This window comes from Microcaecilia unicolor, chromosome 3, assembly GCF_901765095.1.
Source record: "Microcaecilia unicolor chromosome 3, aMicUni1.1, whole genome shotgun sequence".
Lineage (NCBI taxonomy): Eukaryota > Metazoa > Chordata > Amphibia > Gymnophiona > Siphonopidae > Microcaecilia > Microcaecilia unicolor.
This window is the reverse complement of record NC_044033.1, coordinates 87,707,353-87,726,137: the sequence shown is the minus strand read 5'-3', so window position 1 is coordinate 87,726,137 and position 18,785 is coordinate 87,707,353. Positions and strand designations below refer to the sequence as shown.

The following is an 18,785-nucleotide window of genomic DNA, read 5'->3' as shown; positions in this document are numbered from 1 at the left end:
ACTAGGCCCAAATGTCCACAACCTTTACGTCTGAAAAATAACCAGAGGAAATCGGCTCAACAACACGTCAGATCGTGAATTCCACAACGCAAGATCAGACGCCACCAACCAGAACTTTTTTCCTTTAACAGGATCATTCATGATTCAGGCCATTTCAGGGCCTCAGAGGAGAAGAACAGGGATTCTAAAAGTTCCCCAACCGGAGCATTTCGGAAGTTGTAGTTTAATGTGGATTTATCATGTATTGAACTACCCACATTCCAGAGTGGAGAGAAACTACACGTCCCTCTCCGAGGGGCGTAGGTAAGGGGCGTGCGTACGTGCGTACGTGCGTGTTTTCGTCCGGCGCTACGAATGCTTGCTGCTTTTCCTGTCTCTTTGGTCTGTCTCTGTAGAGGTGACCTGCAGTACAGTGGGAGTGCGTTTGTTTAGGTTGCTGGCATACAGGAACAAGAACTTGCAGAATGGTTAGTAATTATGGGGTGTGGGGTATATGTAGTTAAAGGCGGTGTTACTGTTTCTCTGATAGTCGTTGTTACAAGGTAATTATGGAGCTCGTTGTGTAATTAGTTTGCTTCTCGTTCCTTGTTAGGATACAGTTACGCAAATGCTTTGCAGTTAAATCTATTGAAATCATATTATGTCAATATTGGAATCCTTAAAAATAGAACATTTTAATTTGGTGGGGGGGGGGTGAGATTATTCACGTACGTTGCTGCATTGACATTTGAATTATGTTTTTATTCTCCTCAGCAATGGTAGTAGTTTGGTGGAAAATAAAAAAAAATCATCTGTATTACCTTCTAAGCGCAAGAGAGCGTGTAGGGTGCATTAAATGTAAACGATTATAGATTATGACTCACCGTGTGTTAATGTTTGACAGTTTGAGTAGCTGTGCAAAATGATAGAAGTATGAATGTATATCTGTGATCAGAAGAGATACGGGATGATTGAGTACAATGACATTTTAAGGTCTCATCCACTAACCCACCCCCAATTGGGGGAAAAGCCTTAGTAGATTCGATTCTTAGAAGGCGTAGATTATTACCCCTTAAACAGCTACAAAAACGAAGAAAGAACTTCAGTTTATTCCTTCTCATAGCATGTTCATGCAGTTGTTGTGGATGCTTGCTGTTCATGATAGGTTGCCATAAACGCAAATATTAATAAGGTTATGAGGTTTTAAAGTGACACTAACATTTGCCCGTTTCTATTGGTGTGTTTCTGTTTGAAAGATGAAATGTGATGTGGCCACAGTGCGCCTAATCAGACTGGTTCTACCAGTAATAACGACCATGGTTCGTTTGAATTTTCATTGTTTCCTAGTGTAGCAGTTGCAGACTAAACATTAGGATTACCATAATCCTGTTTTAGGTTGGCAGTATTCTGCAGTACAGTTCAGATCATGTTTTCCTTCTAAGAAGATGCTTGTGGAATCTTTATCAGACTGTACTTTTAACAGCTCACCTTCTGCTGTAGGTGACCTTCCTGGTACTGTACTCACGTGGTAGAGCATTTTTATCTAGTGCGACAGTGAATCTGATCCCTTGTGACTGTTGATATTACGATTGTTGAACAGTCTTCAACCCCCCCCCCCCCCCCCCCCCCCCGGCCTCCTATCTATGGTAGCTAGTGGTTAGTAAGACCTGAGGGGACAGAATTTGGTTATAAAGTATATTGGTGTCTCCAAAAAGGTCAGAGGGTTTCCTTCTTGTTCATGCATAAAGCTTGACAAATTAAAATTCTTAGCAGCTCATCTGCCCTTTTTTGTTATTGTTGTTGTTTTTGCTTGCATAACATTTACACATTTCATGAAGGAAAGGATCTATCTTCTATCTCCTGACACTTTCTTAGTGTGGAATGATGTGCTAGGATGACTGGCAGGGCTCGCAAGTTGCTTGTCTTTTTAGTTATTTAAAAATGTTATATTCTGCTAACTTCTAACTAGTTCTAACCGTACCTTTTTTTGTTATGTCATCCATACGCCCCATATTTGTGTGAACTTTTTTGATCCAGATTGTAAGCTCCTTTGAGCAGAGACCGTCCTTCTTTGTTAATTTGTACAGCGCTGCGTAACCCTAGTAGCGCTCTAGAAATGTTAAGTAGTAGTAGTAGTATTTATAGGATTAAAGCAGGATTTGATGGTATACCGGTAATTTAATTTAATTGCTACTGTGTGTTACTGAAGTACTTCAGAGACTGGCTAACAACTATCCAATAAAGATCATTTCCGAATTCTAAGAAGTTTTTCTCATCCTTAAAAAGTTAAATAGAGGTTGAGGAAGCTGGATGTCTTAGCACATTGTTCTTGCACGAGCTGAACACTTGGTGGGGCACACAGAAGAGCGCACTTTTCTTCAGCCTCGTCCAAGGAAAAAAATTGAGTATGAAATCCTGGGAGCTGTTTCCTGGTGACTGGCACCTGGGATTTGTCAAATATTAGCCACAAAACTGCCTTAATTTCAGTCATTGTTAATGTTGTAAAATTGTATTGTATTTCTCAGCATAGTATCTCAGACAAATGGCTCACAAGGATCTTGGGGAAGGATGGGTTCACAAGGGGAAGAGTTTGCCAAACAAATGGATTTTAAATGTGCGGCTGGTATTTCACATTTGGAATACAGTAATGCCTTTATTATAATTTAATTTTATTACTTAGGGGCCGTTTTACTAAGGTGCGGTAGGCCTACTGCAGGATGTGCTGAGGCATCCTGTGGAAGTGTTCTGCTTAGGGTGCATGCCTCCCACGCTGGAAAATTATTTTTTTATTCTCCAGCATGGGAGGCATGTCTAGGGGCAGAGAGTAGGCGTGCCTGCACTAATAGGTAGCAGTAAGGGCTTCCAGCACTAACGGGGAAATTAGCACATGGCTATTACAAAAAAAAAAAAAAGAATGCGTTAATTTTACCACTGAGCTAAAAATGGCTGCAGAGCTCTGAAATCCATGCGCTGATGGCAGTAAAAGGAGCCATTAATCCTTCATTGCCTTGGGTACAAACCTTGATTGTTAAGGGTCAGTAAGGAAAAAAAAAACTACAGTACCTGAACATAACTCACATAGCACCACTTAATGGTGTGAGCTAAATCCAATCTGCTTAGACCATTGACAGAAAAGATGGATGGGAGGGGAATCATCTGGTAGACAGGCTGGTCAACCAACTGAACTGATTCTATTTCAGTGAAGATGGATTGGCTAATTAGATGGTTCAGCTCTAGCATCAGTATTTTTATAAATGACCTTGCAGAAGGTCTTGCAGGAAAAATATGCCTTTGGTCAATGTCCAACACTTTTAGAGCAGTGGGTTTCACATTCCTACATGGAATTTGAATGCACTGCTTCTGTTGGAGGCAAGCCTGTCTCACGTATGCACCTTGGGGTAGATTCAAGAAAGTGCACCAAAAATTAGGTGTGAAAAAATGTGGGGACTAAGCTTCAGTTTATAATGGAAATAGAGTGTAAGTCAGCATGCATACGCCTAACTTTAGGCGTGAGCTTTTATGCCATGTCAAAGGCTGGTATAAATGAAAACCTTTTAGCATAGACACATCAGGAGGCAAGGGAAAGATAACTTGATAAGAATATAAGAGTTGCCATACTGGGACTGACCGAAGGTCCATCAAGCAAATATCCTGTTTCCAACAGTGGCTAATCCAGGTCACAAGTACCTGGAAAGATCCCAGAATAGTAAAACAGATTTTATATTGCTTATCCTAGAAATAAACAGTGAATGTTCCCCAAGTCCATCGTTAATAATGGATTATGGATTTTTCTTTTAGGAAATTAACAAAAATGTTTTTTAAACCCTGCTAAGCTAACTGCTTTTACCACATTCTCTGGCAACAAATTCTAGCGTATGAGTAAAGAAGTATTTTTAAAGTTTTAAATTTACTACTTAGCTTCATTGCATGCCTCCTAGTCCTAGTATTTTTGCAAAGAATAAACAAGCGATTCATGCTTACCCATTCCACTCCACTCGGTATTTTATAGATCTCTATCATGTCTACCCTTAGCTATCTGTTCTCCAAGCTAAAGAGTCCTAGCTGTTTTATATATATATATATATATATATATATATATATATATATATATATATATATATATATATAAAATAAAACTCACCCTCAACGATCTGAGGACACTGACGTCATTGTCACTTCCTGCGGGCACTTCCTTTGGGTTCGAAGGGTTCGTGGTGGTGAAGCCACCGAAATCACTGTCTTGGCCCCGCCCTCGCGTCAAACGTGATGATGTCGAGGGCGGAGCAATGGCGTCAGTGGATGAAGGTGGCGTACGTTGACGAGGTGCCGAGCAATGGCGGTCAGTAGCTTCACAACGCCGAAAGGGTGGGTAGGGAGGGGGGGTTCGGGAGGAAAACCTTGCTAGCGCCCGTTTCATTTGCTCCAGAAACGAGCATGTTTTACAGTGTGTATATATATATATATATATATATATATATATATATATATATATATATATATATAGTAAATGACGGCAGGTAAAGACATGAATAGTCCATCCAGTCTGCCCGGTAGTCACATTCATTATCAGTTCAAGATTAAATCAACAATGAATGTGAGATTATATACTTACCCTTCTCTGTATGTTTTCTAATTCTGCTATATCTTTTTTTGAGATGCAGTGACCAGAATTGCACACAATATTTGAGGTGCAGTCACACTATGGAGCAATACAAAGGCATTATAATGTTCTCAGTTTTGTTCTCCATTCCTTACCTAATAATTTCTGACATTCTATTTGCTTTCTTAACTGCCGCTGCACACTTAGCAAAGGGTTTCAACGTATCAACGATGACACCTAGATCCTTTTCCTGGGCGGTGCCTTCTAATGTGGAACTTTATATCACATAACTATAGTTTCCCCACATGCCTCACTTTGAACTTGCTCACATTAAACGTCATCTGCCATTTTGATGCCCAGTTTCCCAGACTCAAAAGATCACAATCCTCTTGCAATTTAACAACTTTGAGTCATTAGCAGATTTAATTACCTCACTAGTTATTCCCATCTTTAGATCATTTATAAATGTTAAAAAGCAGCAGTCCCAGCACAGACCCCTGGGGAACCCCACTATCTACTCTTCTCCATTGAGAATATTGACCATTTAACCCTACTCTCATTTCTATCTTTTAACAAGTTTTTAGGACATTACCTCCTAACAGATGACTTTCTAATTTCCTTAAGAGCCATTCATGAGGTACTTTGTCAAATGCCTTTTGAAAAACCAGGTACACAATATTGATTGGCTCTCACCTTTATCCACATGATGAAACTGGGAAGCATGGTAAAAGGTTTTGAAGTTTTGTGTCCGTGCAAGAAAATATGGGCTTGAGGTTCTTGTCCTCCCAAATGATAAAACATCCCAGTGGCTGCTTTATCAGTTGGGGGGACAAGAACTGACAGTTACCACGAAGGGAATGGACCTTGAAGTAATTGTCGTAAAACAGTGTTTTATTAAGCCATTCCCCTACCCCCTCCAATTTAGTTTTGGATTTAAGAATTTCCACAGTGAATGATTGGGATACATTTTACCTAGTCTGTTTAATGTATACAGATCTATTTTAAAAAAGGACCAGAGGCTTATAAATAAACTGAACAACCTTAGAATAATTCCTTCGATTCTGAACCACATTAGAAACTGGTTGAGTGATAGACAGGGAGTGGTGGTAAATGGAAATCACTCAAAAGGAGAGAGAGAGCGGGGTACAAATGTAATAAATAAATAAAGGTAAGTAATGAAGTGCCTCAAATTCTGCTCAGTATGTTTGATTGGGATTACTGAAGTGTTAATGGAAACATTTGCCTTTTTGAAGACTGCACAAAGATCTATATTAACAAAGTGGATACACCAAAGAAATAGACTAACTGAGAAATAGTCTTTAAAAATTGGAAGAGTGGTTGAATGGTTGACAGTTTTAATGTAAAGAAGTGCAAACTGATGCATATGAGGAACAGAAACACAAAGGAGTTGTTTATGATGGAGGGATGGGGAAAAATAGACTGGGTGCACAGAAGCCTTGATATCATCAGACATTAGCATCCCACGGTAGCAAAACAAGTTGATAAGCCAGTGGCCAAGGCCAGAGGGATGGTCAGATCTCTTCACTTTTAGAGGCTCTATCTCAGGAAGGATATAAAGAATTTCGAGGCAGTCCAGAATAAAGCAACCAAAATGGTGTATGATCCATGCCAGAAGACATCTGCAGTGGACGAAAGCATGTATACCCAGACGGGAGAGATACGATACAAATGTTGAAATACTAGAAATCTGTTAATGCTGAAGAAATGAAATCTTTCCAAAGGAAAGGAAACTGTAGACCTAGAGGACATGATATGAAGCTGCTGGAAGTAGACTCAGGAGCAGCATAAAGAAATGTTGTGTTTTGGGGGTTTTGTTTTTTTACATGGGGAATGTAATGGATGCCTGAAATGCTCTCTCAGAGGTGGTTGAGACAATTTTTGATGGAATTCAAAATGGTGGGATAAATGCAGAGGATTCTTAAATGGCAAGAGGATTGTCACCAAATATTTAGTATTTCAGCTCCAAACTGCATTGAAATTATGATTTGCATGTCGTAAAAAGGGATGGAGGGCAACGGTCCTCACCACCTTATTGGGCAATTTCAATCTTTTATCTACAATCATCGATGTTATCTAATGCATGTGCATTGTGGGTATCCTGAAAATCCTAGCCAGCTGGGGGTACAGTAGGCCTGGCTTCAGAGACACTACCTAAAATAACCTGAATGTCAACTAATGCACTGCTGCTCAATTCTCTCCTGAAGGCACTAGACCTAGCCAGTTGGGTTTTCAGGATTACCACAATGAATATGGATGAAATAAATTTTGCATGTGTGTTGGAGATCTATGAAATGGAGATTCGTTGTTAATCCAGGAAACCTGAACTGGTTAGGTATGCCTCCAAGAGAAAGTTGAGAAATTCTGAATTAATGCATTGCTAGTTGAAAAATGTCTGTGTACTGTTGCATGCATTTATTATGGCCTCACATTTTGATGTGCAGAAACTTTTTCTGATCATTATCCTTTTGTCACTGGGTCTGAGACATGCTCAGTTGATTTGTCTGTAGCTACTGAATATCAGTCGCTCATGCTGATGTGGATAAAGCATGTGCAGACCTTGTGTAGTACTGTAATCATAGATTAAACCTAGCCTGATGTATTCTTTTACAGACTGAGCCAATCAGAGTCCTGGTGACTGGAGCTGCCGGTCAGATTGCTTACTCCCTACTTTATGGCATTGCCAAGGGTGATGTGTTTGGAAAAGATCAGGTAATGTATGTCTGTGTGTTAAGTTATTTTGAAAGACATTCAAATTAAATGCTAGCTAAGGCTATTAGCCACCCATTTATTTATCCCATCTGACTCTGTACCACACATCTTGTCCATATTTATATATCTTAATTTGGCCCCTCAGCTATATGGTAAGCTGTGTAGAAGAACATTAGTATCATAGCAATGTTATTTGAATGTACTAATTGTGTGCTTATTAGATATTCCATCTCTATTATGTTTACATCATGTCATATCTCTGTTTATTTGAATTTCAGTGCAGTTAAATGTGTATATTTTTGATCCTGTTTCATGGTAATCCTATTATTAGGTTTCAGTTTGCGGCTTTCAGGTTTTCCTCTTTCATTGTGTCTGTGTCTATACTTGTTCATTGTACTATTGTAGTGATGGCGAACCTTTCAGAGACCGAGTGCCCAAACAGCAACCCAAAATCTAATTATTTATCACAAAGTGCCGGTACTCATTATGGGCGGGGTCACCACATATGACTCCACCCCTATGATAGCCACACCCCCTTACACCAGCCATGGCGCATATAAACAGACATCATTGAAAATATTATACTAGTATAGGAGAAAAAAAATAACATGATTTTCTTTCATTATAAATCATTTCTGTAAGTTGTTACAGCTCCAGTATACCCAATACAAAATAAGACAGCAGATGTAAATTCTCAAATTGGACATATTCCAAACACTAAAATGAAAATAAAATGATTTTTTCTACCTTTGTTGTCTGGTGATTTTGTTTTTCTATCCATATTGGTCCTAGTCGCTGATTCTGCTGCTCTCTATCTGTTCTCTAAACTCCATTTCCAGGACTTCCTTTCCATTTATTTCTTTACTTTCCTCCTTTCTTCTTCATTTCTTGCCCTCCCCTCCAGCCACCAATGTCCAGCCACCCTCCTCTTCTCCCTGCCCTCCCAACGGCAGGCCTCCCTCCCACCCAGCACCAGGCAGGCAGGCAGGCCTCCCTCCCTCCCACCCACACAAGCACCAGGCAGGCCACCCACCCAAGCACCAGGCAGGCCTCCCTCCCTCCCACCCACCCAGCACTCCCACCCAAGCACCAGGCCTCGCTCCCTCCCTCCCACCCGGCCTCCATCCCTCCCTCCAAACCCGAAGAAATGTAAAAGTCTTCCCTTGTCCGAGTAGGCGGCGTCAGCATCAGCAGTAGCAGCGAAAAGCGTGCTGCTGGTTCGGCGCGTTTTCAGCCTTCCGTCTCTCAAGCTCTCTGGTCCCGCCCTAACAGGAAATGAGGGCGGGACCAGAGAGCTTGAGAGACGGAAGGCTGAAGACGCGCCGAACCAGCAGCACGCTTTTCGCTGCTACTGCTGATGCTGACGCCGCCTACTCGGACAAGGGAAGACTTTTACATTTCTTCGGGTTTGGAGGGAGGGATGGAGGCCGGGCGGGCTGGTGCCGGGTGGGAGGGAGGGAAGAATGCTTGACGCTGGGTGGGTGGGAGAGCTGAAAGTCTCGGGTGAGGCGACCGGCGGCGCGCATGCCAACAGAGAGGGCTCCGCGTGCCCTCTCTGGCATGCGTGCCATAGGTTCGCCCTCACCGTACTATTGTTATGCTGTTAACAAAATTTGTAGGTTTGAAGTTAAACTGTACACTGGTGAATCTCTTCATAAAGGTGGTTAAAAATCCCAATAAATACAATTAGCATTGCACAGATTTATATTTTCTACTTGCCTCGCTGAAATTTATTTTCAGAATGTTGCCTTTTCCCACTTTATATTCGGATTGGTCTTACAAAATTGAAAGTCATGATCTTTAGGGGTTGGGAAATATTTTAACAACTTGGCCACCAGTCAGTGATTTTATGAACTAGGCCATAAATTATTTTTCCTTGTACCTTTTTTCTGTTTTCATTTTTCTTTCCTTTCATTTTTCCTTGAGTTGCTTTCAGAGTGGTATATTTTGTTCTTTCTCTCTCTCTCTCTCTCTCTCTCTCTTTCCTTGGGATTCTGCTTAGTTTTGGTTTTGTTTTGTTTTTTCATTCTTGCTAGCCTCCTTTGGTCACCTTTTTCTTTCTTCCTTTTGTCTCTTTCTGGGTCCAAACCTTCATTGGTAGCTGTGTCTCCTCTTAGTCTAGGTTGTAGCTGGTGCAGTGGCCCAAGAGTTTTCCAGCCTAATGATCAAGGCTGGCTTAACCATCGGACCAGGTGAGGTTCTGGCCCAGGGTACCAGCAACTAAGAGTGCCAGAATACCTAGCCTCTGACTTCACCTGGTCTGTAGATTAACTTTTACTCCCCCCTGCCTTCTTGGTCTGGTCTCTCCACATTTCTCTTTTCCCTCCCCACGGGTCCAGCAATTCTCTCTCACCTCTCTCACTCCCCTGTGGTCCTATAAAGTTTACATTGGTTGTCAGCGACAATAGCAGCACCATGTCGGGCTGTCTTCAGCCAGTCCCTTTGCTATGTAGGATTAAATGGTCAGTATTCTCAATGGAAAAGGGTAGTTAGTGGGGTTCCCCAGGGGTCTGTCCTGGGACCGCTGCTTTTTAACATATTCATAAATGACCTAGAGATGGGAGTAACTAGTGAGGTAATTAAAATTGCTGATGACACAAAGTTATTCAAAGTCGTTAAATCGCGGGAGGATTGTGAAAAATTACAAGAGGACCTTACGAGACTGTGAGACTGGTCGTCTAAATGGCAGATGACGTTTAATGTGAGCAAGTACAAAGTGATGCATGAGGGAAAGAGGAACCCGAATTATAGCTACGTCTGCAAGGTTCAACGTGAGGAGTCGCAAACCAAGAAAGGGATCTAGATGTCATCGTCGATGATACGTTCACACCTGCTCAGTGTGCTGCTGCGGCTAAGAAAGCAAATAGAATGTTAGGCATTATTAGGAAAGGAATGGAAAACAAAAATGAGGATGTTATAATGCCTTTGTATCGCTCCATGGTGCGATCACACCTCAAATATTGTGTTCAATTCTGGTCGCCTCATCTCAAAAAAGATATAGTGGAATTAGAAAAGGTACAGAGAAGGGCAACGAAAATGATAAAGGGGTTGGGACGACTTCCCTATGAGGAAAGGCTAAAGCAGCTAGGGCTCTTCAGCTTGGAGAAAAGGCAGCTGAGAGGAGGTATGATAGAGGTCTATAAAATAATGAGTGGAGTGGAACAGGTAGATGTGAAGCGTCTGTTCACACTTTCCAAAAATACTAGGACTACGGGGCATGCGATGAAGCTACAATGTAGTAAATTTAAAACAAATCGTAGAAAATGTTTCTTCACTCAACGTGTAATTAAACTCTGGAACTCGTTGCCAGAGAATGTGGTAAAGGCGGTTAGCTTAGCGTAGTTTAAAAAAGGTTTGGACGGCTTCCTAAAGGAAAAGTCCATAGACCATTATTAAATGGACTTGGGGAAAATCCACTATTTCTGGGATAAGCAGTATAAATTGTTTTTTACTTTTTTGGGATCTTGCCAGGTATTTGTGACCTGGATTGGCCACTGTTGGAAACAGGATGCTGGGCTTGATGGACCTTTGGTCTTTCCCAGTATGGCAATACTTATGTACTTATGATGCCGAACCCACAGGTAAGAGGGGGGGAAAGGGTGCTAGAAGCGATGGTGTGGGGGTGCCACCAAAGCAAATTGGCTCAGGGCATCACTATCCCATGAGCCAGCCCTACTGATGATGATGATAATACTTCCTGTTGCACTATGACGGGATCAGTTATTTTTAATCTCATCAGATAACATATGTTTTGAATAGCTTCTCGCATTAGTGTGTATATTGATTTATATTTAAACATCCTAAGCAAGTAGTTTTAGGGGCTGCTCCATTTGACTTGAATACATAGAAGGGTAAGCTTTGAGGAGCTGGTCATTGAGTAGAAAAAAAATGCACCTTTGATTTTCTGAAATTAAGAGCAATAGGGGCCCATCTACAGTGACTATAAAAATACAGGTAATGCAGAATGCAGTCAGAGAGCACATTGTAGAATAGTGAAGGAAGTGATGTGGAAGATCAATGTGCCTTTCTTAATCTTATTAGAATTGCAGATAAACTAGTTCAGCTAAAGGCAAACAGGAAAGCATACAGCTTTTAGCGTTTTTCCTCCTTATTTTTTTGTACTAACAAAGCATAATTAGAGAAAAAGAAAGCCATCAGGCTTTCATGGGAGAAGAGACCTGCGATTGAAGTTATTGATGTGGGCTATCTCATTGCATAAAATCAGACCCTGTGATAAGATAATACGACTTAGCAGTAGCTCAAGTTGATAACTCTCTCCCCCACCCCTTGGTGTGCCTGGTGCAGAATAGCACAAGGCAGAGAAGATACAGCAAAGTCTCTTGTCAGGTGTAAGTTAGTATTAAGTTCTTCAGGGAGGGTGAGACTGGTAAGAGCAGGTTACAAGATACCATAGAGCCTGCAACTTGTTCCAGGCATCTGCCACCTGCAATGTTTCATTCATTTATTTTTCCCTCTTTATTTCTTCTCTCTGCTTATGTACACATAGTATAGTTTTAAATCCTGGAGGATTTATATTAATAATTTAAATTGACTTTGTTGGCGGCATCAATACATTTTGAATGAAGTTTTTCATTTTCACATCATTTGTTAAGGAAATACGCATTCTGCTTTGATTATAAGTATTAGTATGTTGACATTGGTGTGTTGATATTCACAAATAGCATACATTCTTTTTTTTTTACTTATATTTGTCATTATTGTGTATGCAACATAATAAGGTGATAAACAATGGTCAGGCAATATAATCTATTCCTAATACACAAAACAAATTCTCCCATTGTTAATCCTAGCCACATAGTGTGGAGCGGAGGAGCTTTACAGATGAAATTGAAAAACAGAGATAGAATCTCTTCCCCAAATCATCCTGTTCTTTATAGACCTGAGCTCAAAATTTAATCTCTTCTCCCCCCTCCAAAAAAAAAACAAAACAAGAGTCGCACCAAACCTCCCCAAAAAACCTTTAGGTTTAAGCTGAAGAAATGCTTTATGACATAGTTGAATAATCTTAGCAACATCATGAAATACCTCCTCCTTTTGTCCCTTAAAAAGTGGAGTTTTGGCCCTTTTAAAATAAGATTTCAGGACCAAAATTGTTTGCAGGTCAAACTAAACTGTGACAAAGAGGATAGTTGGAGCACCAGTGAAAAATCTGTAAGATCAAGCGAATCAGGTGAACTCAAAATATCTAAATCCCTCTCTGCCACATTCTGCTGTACTTTTGAAATAGGCAAATAACAGTTTGCAAACATATTGTATCTGAATTAGACAGTAATAGAACTTTCTTTAAAAAAAAAAAAAAATCTCCTAAGCAATATCTCTGCTGCCTACTTCTTAACTAGCATAAATCTACAAAATATTGGCTGTGGCCCCAGAATTCACTCTTTCAAGTTGGTGCTGACATTCTTTCTCCTCTTCCCCTCCCTCACAGGCATGCTCTCACCTGTCCCACGTTTACTCCTTAGCTTCCAGGGCCCCCACAGCTTACCTGCTGCTGCGGCTTATCATTTCCCATGCCATAGCTATTGAGTTGCATCTGCCACATATCTGTCTTTCACCAGCAGGGAGCACATGAGCAGTCCATACTGCCACTCCCAAGTGCATTACATGGAGAGAGGCACTAAGCTAAAGTGAGCAACATAGTTTGACAAGTGTTTTGACATAAAAAAATAAAAACCCTTTATAAAAATTATACCAAAGAATCTAAAAATGATCTAACTTAAGCATTGTTCTTGATAGATGCAAATGGTTGGGGTCCTTGTCACCAGGATGTGGGGGTTAAATTGTTACCTCTGGAGGTTCCGGCTGGTTTGGATGGCTTTGTTAGGTTGGTGCTTCTCAGCCTTCTCCTGGAGCAGTAGCATAGCCTGCAGCGCTTCTACATGGAGGTGAGAGGCGCTGTCATGTCAGTGCAGTGGGCCTGATCGGAGGGAGGGGGAGTGGCGGCGATGGCGGCGACAATGTCGGGGATGGGGGGGAGAGTGGGGGTTGGTGCGCCGGCGATGTTCCTTTCCTTCGTCTCCAGGCTCTCCAGCGGCAGGCCAGCAGTGTCCGTTTCCCTCTCTGTTTCGCCCTCTGACGTCATCGCGTCTTGATGCGAGGGCAGGACAGAGAGGGAAGTCTCTACTGCGTATTTGCGGGTGAGTCGGTCACTTGTCTTTTATATGTTTGACTAGCCGTTAAGCCCGTTAAAACGGGCGAGAGTTGTAATTCTCACCTCTAGCAACCCTGCTCTCTCCCCCCCCATGTCCAGCAGCCCTCCTGTATCCCCTGGCCACCCCCCGTCCACAACCATCCTCTCTCCCCTGCCATCCCCCCATATCCAGCAACCCTCCTCTTTCCTTTGGCCTCCCCCCCCCCCCCCCCCCCGTCCACCAACCCTGCTCTCTCCCATGCCCTCCCCCCATGTCCAGGTTTTGAGTAGGCATGAAATGTCCTGTCTGCTCCCAACTCCCCCCCCTCAATTCTATACCTGAGCTGGCAGGGATTTCTAGGACCTACCCAATAGCATCCAAAACTCTGATTCACAGCTCAGCAGTCAGCAGCAGCTCCCTAAGCCACTGGCACCTGTGCATACACCTGAAACTGAGCATGCGTGGATGCTGGTGTCCGCGTTCTGGGGTGCCTTTGGGTAGGTCTTCAGCTGGTGGGGCTTGGAGATCCCTGCCAACTACTGCTCGGTGGGCCTGAGCCCAAAGTAGGCCCCTGCCCACACGCGGCTATACTGCTGTCCTTTGGAGAGGCATACCTAGCCTAGTCAGGTTTTCAGGATTATTACATGAGAGCTTTATATGCAGTGGGTATTCAGTATATGCAGCTTTCTCATGCTTATTCATTGTGATAATCCTGAAAACCCAACTGACAGTTCTGTCTTACAAGATTGTCTACTCTCTTTGCTGTGCTGCTGAGGATTTTTATACACCAAAAATCCATTCAAATCTTATTTTGTGTGTTCCAGGCCAGGTTCTGAAGAGCAATAATGTAAGTGTCCCGTTGCGAACAGAATACTGCTTTCTTCTTCTCCCCTTTTTTGGCTTGTCTTGTTTTTTCACCTTCTGACTTCCGCACTGATGTTTTGTGCTCTTGGCATTAGTAGTATGTTGCAATTATATTTAGCAATTATATTTAACAATCTTAAAGGCATTCATTCTCTTAAGTCAGCACAGCAACTCTAATATATTTTAAGAGATCTATACCTCTTCACGTGAATTTGCTGCTCCTTCTTGTGACGTTTGGGTTGGAGCTGATCAAGTTCTATAGAGGTGATATTTAAGAAATGCTATCTTGAATCACGTTTCTTAGTTCCTGTTGGATTCCTCCCTCTTTGTTGTTGTGAAAGTGAATCTATAAGCTGTTTCATTAAATAACCTCCCTGGTGATTTCTGTCCTGTCTGCTGTGACATTAGCAGCACATATGCTGTGGATAGAGCACTGCTGGATCAGTAATCACTTAAACAAGTGAGAAGGGAGGAGTGTCTTAAGTATTTTTTTAACTTAAATTTGTTTCATAATGATGACTAGTAAACTAGTCCAAACAAGATTTTCAATAATTAAGATGGTGCTTTATTGCTGGTGAGTACTTACTGGAGGGAGGCGAAATACTGACAGGTTTTCTGCAGGATATGGCTAAGTATGAGCTTGTCTTGCTGTGATACAATGCTGACAAGCTGCAGAACAACTGAATTTAAGTTCTATCTTAATTTAATTACATATCCTCCCTTCCCTAAAGGCACCTCTGCAAGTCTTAGTACAGTAAAGGGTTTTGCAGTAATCTTAAGGGGGGAAAAGGTACAAGAAATGTTTTTCCTTTTATTCTCTTTCCATAACTCTCCCCTCAGTCCTTGATACACATGCATCATAATTCCTTCCTTGGGGTGGTCCCCCACACAATTGATAGGGCAATTGTGATAGGTGTCTCTGACCTTTGTATTATGAAGAAACATGCTCAGTTTAACTCCGGTTCTCATTTACTATTCTTTTTTTTTTTTTTTTAATTATGGTTTATTTGGCATGATAGTTTCCTCCTTTTGAGCTTCAGCTCCTTAGAGCTGGCCTGTCTTGGTCACTAGTAACACGAGTTCTCCCTTCACAACTACCCTGAATTTTTCTTGTATGTTTTAGTAACCTTCATGAAGTTGAATATTGCTATGAGTTGATGTCCCTAGTCTACTGTGCAATGGTAAGGACTACAAAATTTGGCTCTTTCATGAAATTAGTTGTTTGCCACAGGAAACTAGGGGTTGAGCCAAAGATGTAATGGTAGAAAGGCCACCCTTTGTTCTGCTGCTGCCACCACCACAATTTTCTCTCTCCCCTGCCTCTTAGGGGCTCTGAGGATAATGACAGCAGCAGAGCAAGATCGCCCTATGTCCTCTTCCTCATGTCCCATGCAGCAGTGGAGGAGGATACAGCCCTGTGCATACTGCCAGTGGTCTCCTTTGAGTCCCTAATGATCTGGGAGGAAATCAAGATTGCATTGGTAAGAGGGGGGATGAAGAAGGGAGAGTGAGTTTGGGATGTAGTGCCAGGGGAATAGCGTGGAAGAAGTGTGAGGCAAGAAAATGGTTCTGGGAGATCAAGTGGATTGGAGGGTGGCAGAATGAGAGTGAAGATAGGTGGGTATGAATAAAAAGCCGAGGAAGGGATCAGTGAGGGTTGTGGGTGCTATGAGTGAGAGAAGGAATTGGCATTGGTGTATGAGTGGCTTCTTCTGAGCCTTGCTCTACTTTCCTCTCCTTGTAGTCTTTCCTTTCTGCCATCAAATTCCCTCTTCCTCTCTGGTTTGATCCACTGGCATTCCTCTATTCACTGAGATCTCCTTCTCTCTACCCAGCAGTGATCACTAGTATCCCTTATCCCCATCTCCTCAAGAACTGAATAAATTAACTAGACACACAAATGTGTTAAAAAAAAAAACAAACTTTTATTTTATGAAGAAAAATACAAATCTGTTCTAATATATGGAAATATGCCAATACTGCAACAGAATTTTCTAACTTAATACACAGATTCCTGCAGCAGATTTTTTCCAGAAACTGGAGCCTCTGCTGTGGCTGTCATGGTTCATGAATCCCACCCAGGATTCCCTCTGTAACTGGTACACATGCAATGCTAGCTACATCCAGTAGGTGTCATCATTAAACAATGATTGACTTTCTCTCACCACAAACACCTGTAAATGCTGTATTTGCAGCAGCCCTGGCTGATCAGGTCACGGGAGCAAAGACTGGGCCTGTTCTGACCCAGATTTTCTCCATAGACAGTGGATTTTTGAGGGACATGGTGATGAAACCGACCAGCTGAGTCCCTAGCACAGAAATCTTTGGAAAAGTTTTGTTTCTCTGTGGGTATTCCTGCTAACTGTACTTCTGCGGTGTATACTGTAACTCATTAGTTATTTTCTTCTGCGGTAGCAGTCAGAGCTCATACTTCACAAAGAAAAAAGTTTCACTTCACCTCATCTCTCTGAATTTGAATTGTTTGCATCTACTTCAACATACCTGATAAGAAGCCAGAATTTAAACATTGGCCAAGATGTGACGACAGCATTTAATTTTTGAAAGGGCGACCTATAATAAAATGAGGAAAATGGTTTAAAAAGAAGCTGAAAGGATCAACTGCAAAAACTAGAACTTAAACAATGTCCATGCCTGATTTAAAACATACCATCTTGGATGCCCAGCCCAGATGTATTTCATGTATTTACAAAAGTGGAAAGAAGAGCAAATGACAGCCAGCCTGTTTAAAGAGGAAGTGAAAGAGGCTATTAGAGCCAAAAGAACATCCTTCAAAGAATGGAAAAAGGAGCCAAATGAAGAAAATAAGAAGCAGCATAAGCACTGGCAAGTTAGATGCGAAGCACTGATAAAGAAGGCTAAAAAGAGAATATGAAGAGAAATTGTCGCAGAGGCAAAAACTCAGTAACAACTGTTTCATTGACATCAGAAGCAGAAAGCTTATGAGGGAATCTGTGGGACTGTTAGATTATGAAGGAGCAAAAGGGGTGCTCAGAGAGGCCAAGGCCATAGCAGAGAGACCAGATGAATTCTTTGCTTCAGTCTTAACATAAGAAGATGTAAGATCTGCCTGTACCAGAAATGGTTTTCAAGGGAGACAGCGTGAAGGAACTGAAAAACTGGAAGATGTACTGAGCCAAATTGACAAATTAAAGAGGAGTAAATTACTTGAACCGGATGGCATACACCCTAGTGTACTGAAAGAACTCAAACATGAAATTGCTGATCTGCTGTTAGTGATCTGTAACCAGTTATTAAAATTGTCTATAGTACCTGAAGATTGGAGGGTGGCCAATATAATGCTGATTAAAAAAAAAAAAAAGGGTTCCAGGGTGATCCAGAAAATTACAGACCGGTATGCCTGACTTTGGTGCTGTTACAGAACATGTAGACATTAATGAGACAGAGTCAGTATAGGTGCAGCTAAGGGAGGTCTTGCCTCACCAGTTTGCTTCATTTCTTTGAAGGTGTGAATAAATTATGTGGATAAAGGTGAGCTGGTTGATGTAGTATATCTAGATTATGAGAGAGCTTTTTTTTTTTTCAAAATTCTTCATGAGAGACTCCTAAGAGAATTAGAGTTGCGGGAGAGGAGTCAATGTTCTGGTGTGGATTAGGAATTGGTTATTGGACAGAAAACTGAAAATAGGGTTAAATGGTCATTTTCTTCCATGGAGGAGTGCCGCAGGGATCAGTATTGGGACCGGTGCTATTTAACATATTTATGAATTATATGGAAATTGGAATGGCAAGCAAGGTGATTAAATTTGTAGATGACACAAAACTGTTAAAACATGCAGACTGAAAAATTGCAGGAAGACTTTAGGAAATTGGAAGACTGGGCATCCAAATGGCAGATGATTTAATGTGGACAAATGCAAAAATCATCCCGAACTTTCCTCAACCTCCACTTCCCTAACTGCAAAGGCCTGAAATACAAGACGCTACACGCGTCAACCTTCTCTCACAAGAGCACGCAGTATTGGAATGTACTACCGTGCAACTTAAGAACGATCCACGAACAAGCGTCCTTCCGCAAATCATTGAAGACCCATCTTTTTGAAAACACCTACAGAAGGAGCCAAAACACACAAAGTCCATACTCATTGTCCATTAAAACATCTTACATCCACCTCTGAATAACTCTTACCCCCCTCAATCTCACATCACTCATACCTTCACTCACAGAAATATGAATACCATATACCTTCGTGCCTCAATATTGCCCTTTAAGCTTCCAATGGTCGTCTTCCAATGTCTCAATGTTTATGTTCCATTGTTATATTCCTAACGATACTTCGATTGTCTCGCATAACTCTACACAATGTAATCCATAACCAAGTTGTAACAAATTGTATTTCCATTATTCATATCATATTGTAAGCCACACTGAGCCCGCAAAAAGGTGGGAAAATGTGGGATACAAATGCAATAAATAATAA

The 18,785-nt window shown here is 41.5% G+C and overlaps 1 protein-coding gene across 1 annotated transcript in view; it reads left to right on the top strand.

Annotated features, from left to right (window-relative positions):
* The first annotated feature begins 354 nt into the window (after positions 1-354).
* The window catches only part of MDH1 (malate dehydrogenase 1), a 132,041-nt gene continuing 113,610 nt past the window's right edge, over positions 355-18,785 (top strand). The window contains exons 1-2 of the mRNA XM_030196157.1: positions 355-467; positions 7,211-7,309. Coding sequence (XP_030052017.1) covers positions 465-467; positions 7,211-7,309 — 102 coding nt within the window. The 5' untranslated portion in view covers positions 355-464. The remainder of the gene's footprint in view (positions 468-7,210; positions 7,310-18,785) is intronic.